The 6,000-nt window shown below is 47.8% G+C and overlaps 1 protein-coding gene across 1 annotated transcript in view; it reads right to left on the bottom strand.

Moving 5' to 3' along the window:
* Positions 1-272: 272 nt before the first annotated feature.
* The window catches only part of RGS11 (regulator of G protein signaling 11), a 786,758-nt gene continuing 781,030 nt past the window's right edge, over positions 273-6,000 (bottom strand). The window contains exon 17 of the mRNA XM_075565212.1: positions 273-1,199. Within this exon, the coding sequence (XP_075421327.1) occupies positions 1,043-1,199 (157 nt within the window). The 3' untranslated portion in view covers positions 273-1,042. The remainder of the gene's footprint in view (positions 1,200-6,000) is intronic.

The following is a 6,000-nucleotide window of genomic DNA, read 5'->3' as shown; positions in this document are numbered from 1 at the left end:
AGTAGCTCCCTTCCTCCTACTGTAGTAGACACAACCGCCTTTTTTTGTCAGGCTAACCAGCCGTTTTCATACCCCACTGCGGGCTACAGTCAGTTGTGACTGTTTTGAAGTTTCTAATTTTGAAACTTTTTTTTTGCTCTGGGGAGTTTTTTAATAGCCTTTATTTAAATTGTATATTACCAATAAAGTGTTTTTAGAATATAGACATCATTTCATTACTGTCATTGGGTGTTCTGAGTTCTACCTTTCTTGTTTGGTTAATATTGTTAGTATTATATCACACAGTGTGATTGATTGCAGTTATGTAGGGGACTTACTGGTCTATTGGCCCCTCTTGGGTCAGTTGTTCTCCAGTTTCTCCAATTGTGTCTACCAATTATTTTCCCCATGCACCATTCACCTCATTGTTATGGCCTAACAAGGAGTGCTGGTATCAATTATATGTTTTTTGTTGAGTAACTATTTCACCCTAGACATCTGTCGCCCTATAGAATCTGCTTCTTTCCCAGACTCTTTTTCTACTGTAGCTGTGAAATCAAAATGCTAGACTATTATATCAGCCCTGCATGCTGCTGTACACTCTCTGTGAGATGGACAATGTAACAATTTGTTGGGCCCCTTACCCTCTGCCCTAAACATTATGCTATACATTACTGTTAGATTACCAAAGCCAAAGCTTCTACCTCAATAAATATTTACCAATTTGTTACACACAGTACGCAACATTGTGAGGGAGTAGCAATTACATTGCAGGTTTTCAGCCTCTCTGGCTGCAATAGGCTGATTAATTAGCAACTGAACTTTGCTTTTAAATACCAAAGTTCTTAGTCTTATTTGCTAGCTGCACAATCAGAATCCACCCCCCAATCCTCTCCCTCTTTTTCATATTCGCCACCTTAGTATGTGCTTTTCCCCCTCACATTTTACGTAAGGTCGACAAAGTCTAATTCCATAAATAGTTACCAATTCTTTACCTACATACACAAGCGACAATCCTTTTGTACAAGAAACAACAAGGAAAAGGAAAAATAAATTGCCATAGCTAACAAGATGGCGTCATGCTCGGTGGAAACTGTGAAACAGCTGCAGATGACATAAATTTGTCTTTTCCATCTGTCTTCATTTCTGGCTCTCCCTGAGGCAATGAGGATGCTGGGCTGGGATTTGAGTGCCGCTGTCTTCTCGTGAATGGGAATACACTGTATAGATGACAGAAAGGGAAAATCTAAAATAGAATTCTGAATAGCAATTCCTCTGTATTATGTTCACTGACGTCAGGATCAGGGGTAATTTAAAAAAAATGTATTTTATGACATATAAGCAAGTTAAAAATAACATGCATTAAAAAGCACACTTAAGCAATACAGTAGATCAAAAACATATGATTAATTATATTATTAATATTATTATATGGCAATATCTTTTATATTTTAAAATATTTTAGATGCAGAGATTTCAATATCCAAATGAATAACAATATCCAAAATTGTTGTAAAATTATGAAAGGTCTCCTAATGTTAGGAAACATATTATTTCTTCCAATTATCCTTCTTAAATATGAACTGCACTAGATAAAAAATATAGCGTTTAATAACCAATTATTAAGAGCCCTGTAAACAAAAAATAAACATATTACATGAAGTGTTAAAATCAGAATTTCACATAAATAGATGCAGTGCTGACGTCAAAGTGGGGTTGACAGTGTTCCTCGATAGTATCAACACGATTACACATTAAAGTAACTACTGTACATTTAGTTGGACAGATAATCATACAAAGTGTGATCCTTCCTGTACTGCTGGCTGATTTTTCCTACTGAGACTCTCCTCAAATAAAGATCATACATGCTGTTGATAAGGAATTGTACTGTATCTATCCTTTAACAGCGCTAGTACAAGCTATGAACTGATTCATAGCTGATACAAAGGCAAATACAGATGCCGCGGACGTTATTCGAACAAATCACGGAGTCGTTTTCGTGTGCTCTGCTGTACTCCACACTGCATTAACGTGGCCAATCACACCAGGCACACGTGTTTATTGTGGTTGCTTTGTTTGAATTTAATGGATTCTGTTTCGTATCCGTGGCAGAAATGAATGAATTGTAATGTGTACAGTTCTGTGCTATTGTGCTACTGTGTCAATGTCAGTGTTTAACACTGTGTACCCAGGTTCCCCAGGTTCACCATTATCTCTGCTCTGCTGGGAGAATAGGGAAGATTGCAGCGAGTGCAGGGAGCGCTCCGGTGCACCGGAGACTCCGCAGTGACCCGAGCGATCAGGGCGCCGCCATGTTGGATGTTTGCGTATGCGTGGTGAGCCCGGGGAGGTGGTGATGGAGATGGAGAAGAGGTCGCGCATGTGCAGTAGGGGTTGCATTATCCAGAGAAACAGGAGCCCATGCTAGAAGGCGTAGCGCAAGGGACTACGAGTCCCAGGAGCCTTAGCGAGACCAGGTGACGCCAAGGAGCCTATAGGGCGGGCGGATTCGCGGGAGGAAGAGTTAGGAGGTTGCGCAGGGGAGCATGTTGGAGAGAGACGACCTGGAGGAGGAAGGAGAAGGAGCTCTACGTGTAGGGAGGCAAGTAGCCCCTACACTAGGCCATATACCTCAGGCCCAGTTAGACCCTGAGTCACAGTCAGTGAAGGTGATGCAGGGACAGGCCCTAGGATAGGAACCTGCCCATTAGAATAAGCAAGAGAAGTGTTATTCCCAGAGACTGTCGCGGCACCATAACAGAGGTTTGGGCTCAAACCTCTTCAAGCACAGCAGCAGCCGACCGGGTGGGATCGCCCTGGAAGGTATCCCTGGAGTGTCTTCATCGTCGGATCCTTTGTGAAGTCAGTTTGCAGGTCCGAGCGTTGGAGCGCTCGGCAGGTAACATCCATAAGTGCACCAACTATAAAACCAGAACATAGTGGCTGCACAGTCACACACACTTACCTCACTTTGGGGGGATGAAATTGTGGTGTGGGGGAATTGGACACTGTGTGGGTACACGGTGGAGGGGTCGTGTCCTGCGAGATGCGGTAGTTATAGTGTCTCCTATACAGAGGGACACATAGTGTATGACATGCAAGGTTATGGTTACAATTAGTAAAGTCACTGTTTCTTTTATATGCTGTGTGCGTAGTGTTACATTATTGTCCTGTGAGGAACCACTCCCGCGTTGCTGGGAGCCGACACAGGTGGAGACGCTGCACTTGGTAAGAGGTTATCTGTATTCATATGTGTTGCCCCAGGCTCTCCGTGGCGGAGGCTTAGGCCCTGCGAGCCAACAGGTTAAACAGCATTAGTAGCGTACTGTATTCAACCGGAAGCAGGGCTACATTTGGAGCCGCTGTTGAGATCAGACCTGGGGTGCCCCCGATTCCAAATTCACACAGCCATCTGCTTACGGCAGAGCGCGAGCGAATGGGCGCGGCAGATGCAGTCGCCCGCCCGCCGCGTGGTGGCCGTGAGTCAAGTTCCTATGGCCTTGCCTTTAGAGGCATTGCAAACGGCCCTAAGGCAACTACCAGGATTCTCCAAAGCCCGTCTGGTGGATGTCCTAATAGACAAAGACGCCAAGTGGAAAACCCTGCTAGTTGACTGTCGCAGAGACTTAGTTGTCATGGAGCCATCCGTTCCCCAGTATCTACAGCTCCCCAATTCCCCACCTGGCGGAAGTCCCTTCGTCTACCCGTTAAGGGACATACCCACCGATGTGCTTGGCGAAGATAGTCATACCCCTGTATCTGCCAATTACCCGGAAAGTGACGCGGGTTGTTGTCGGTCAGAATTCAGTTGCCCTGGGTCCAGTGCGTCCGAAGAAGCTGGACTGTGTTGGGATATGTTGCAAAAACTTAACGACAAGATAGGTCAGCTGGTCTCCCCACCCAGCTTACCACCCTTAGTAGAAGCACTAACCCTGGCTTCACACTCTCAACATTACAGGAAACTAAAAGCCTTCTCTGGGACCCTGCCCGTCCCGGCGGGGGAGGACGGGATAGACCCTTGGAAAGAACACACCAGGGGTGTAATGGAGGAATGGTCCTGTACCGACGCGGTCAAACGCCAATGCATCATGGAATGTTTGAGACCCCCAGCATCCACTCTGGTCAGCATCCATCGAGAGCAACACCCTGCCTTAACCTCCCGGATGATCGTCGAATTCTTGACAGAGGCCTATGGCGTGGCAGAAGATGATGGGGCCCTCTGGGCCAAGTTCTATGCCATCAATCAAAAGGAAGGGGAGCACTTGTCGGCCTTTATCCATCGGGTGCAGATAGCGTTGGGCCCTCTGCTTCACCACAAATTCGTTATGGCCTCACAGATGGATGAGTATCTCCATAAAGAATACCTGCGGGGGTCCAGCCCTAGCCACCCCATTGCCAACATGATTCATGATAACCTCACCAGAGGAAGCCCCCCTACGTTCACGAGGTTGTTACAGCAAGTCAAGGAGCACGAGGCTCATCTATTGCTTCATTCTCCTCAGAGAGCAAAAGGGGCCTCCGCCCCCAAGAAGAAGGGAACTAGTGAGAAGAAAGAGGATCCCCGGACAAAACCGTGGCAGAGCGGCCGAAGTACTCGGGGAGGACCTCTCCCCCCTACAACTGTCATACGCCACCCCGTGATCTGTCATGCTACAAGTGTGGGAAAAAGGGACACCTATCTTTTGACTGCCGTATGGGAGAACACCGTGACCGGAGCCCCTCCCCCAAGATGTTCACGCCTAATGCTATGGTCTGTGGAGTATACACCACCGACGGGGAGGTCTTGGAGGCTCCGGCGCCACCAGAGCTCCATGCCACAAATGATCAAGTCCCAACCACTACCGGGGATGACGACTCTCCCCTCAACTGGAACAATCGAGTGGGACCAGTAGCCCTCATACGTGTGTTAGTGGATGGCATCTATTCCTCGCAAGTGACCATCATATATCAAGGGTTCTATGACCAGCATCTCCAGAAGAGGCCTCTGAAGTTGGCCGAACATATAAAAGTGAGGGGCCTGAGCAATGAAGACTATCCTATCAACGGCATCGTGACAGTGTCTCTGGAGATTCAACAGCTGAACACATGGGAAATCCCATCCCATGAAAGTGGATGCCCTCGTGTGTCCGGAACCCAAGGACCTACCCAAGTATCCGATCATCCTGGGGACCAATGCCGACATTGTGCAGGCCGTTATCCAGGCCTACCTGCAAGAGACCAATGAATTGCCTATGTCCAGTCTTCAACTACAGCTTATTCAGATGGGCAAGGACACCACGGCCTCGGTCCCAGAGAACTATGGACTGTTGTTCTGCGGTCGAGCCGGCCTAATGGATATTCCGCCTGGAGCGGTGCAGAGGGTGCCAGTCTGGTGTTCATATGCCGAAAGTGAAGATGCCGAGTATCTCTTCTCATTGGAGAGCACTCCTGAAGAACACGCCCGAAGAGGATACCGAATAATATCTGATTTTCTGGATTGGGCCGCCGCCATTCCTCGTCGAATTTATGTGTCGTTGCAGAATCTATCCCCCTTCACCATGGCTGTAGATGCTGGACAAAAATTGGGTCGAATCTACCCAGTCAGTCTAGTTGAAGAACCTTTCCAGGTAAATGCCGCTCGATCCGGATGCTCCAAAGAAGGGCTAGATTTCGACTTCGGGCTGCCCGGGCTGCCCGATGAGTGGGGAGAGAGGCTAAGGGGCCAATTGGAGGACCGACATGAAGTCTTCTCTACTGGCGAGATGGATGTGGGGTGCAGTTGCAGTGCCCAGCACACTATTCGTATGAATGACACGACCCCCTTTCGTGAGCGCCCCCGGCGCATCGCTCCTAGGGACATCGATGATGTACGGGCTGTGATTCACGAGATGGAGGAGGCCGGGATTGTCATGGAGTCAAGGAGCCCCTACCCATCCCCCATTGTGGTGGGGAGGAAGAAGAATGGGACTGTGAGACTGTGTGTGGATTATAGGACCTTGACTAACTGCACAATTCCTGATCAGTATAACCTTCCTCGCATAG

Source organism: Ascaphus truei, chromosome 11 (assembly GCF_040206685.1).
Source record: "Ascaphus truei isolate aAscTru1 chromosome 11, aAscTru1.hap1, whole genome shotgun sequence".
Classification (NCBI taxonomy): Eukaryota; Metazoa; Chordata; class Amphibia; order Anura; family Ascaphidae; genus Ascaphus; species Ascaphus truei.
The sequence above is the reverse complement of the archived record's forward strand: the minus strand, read 5'-3'. Positions and strand labels throughout refer to the sequence as shown.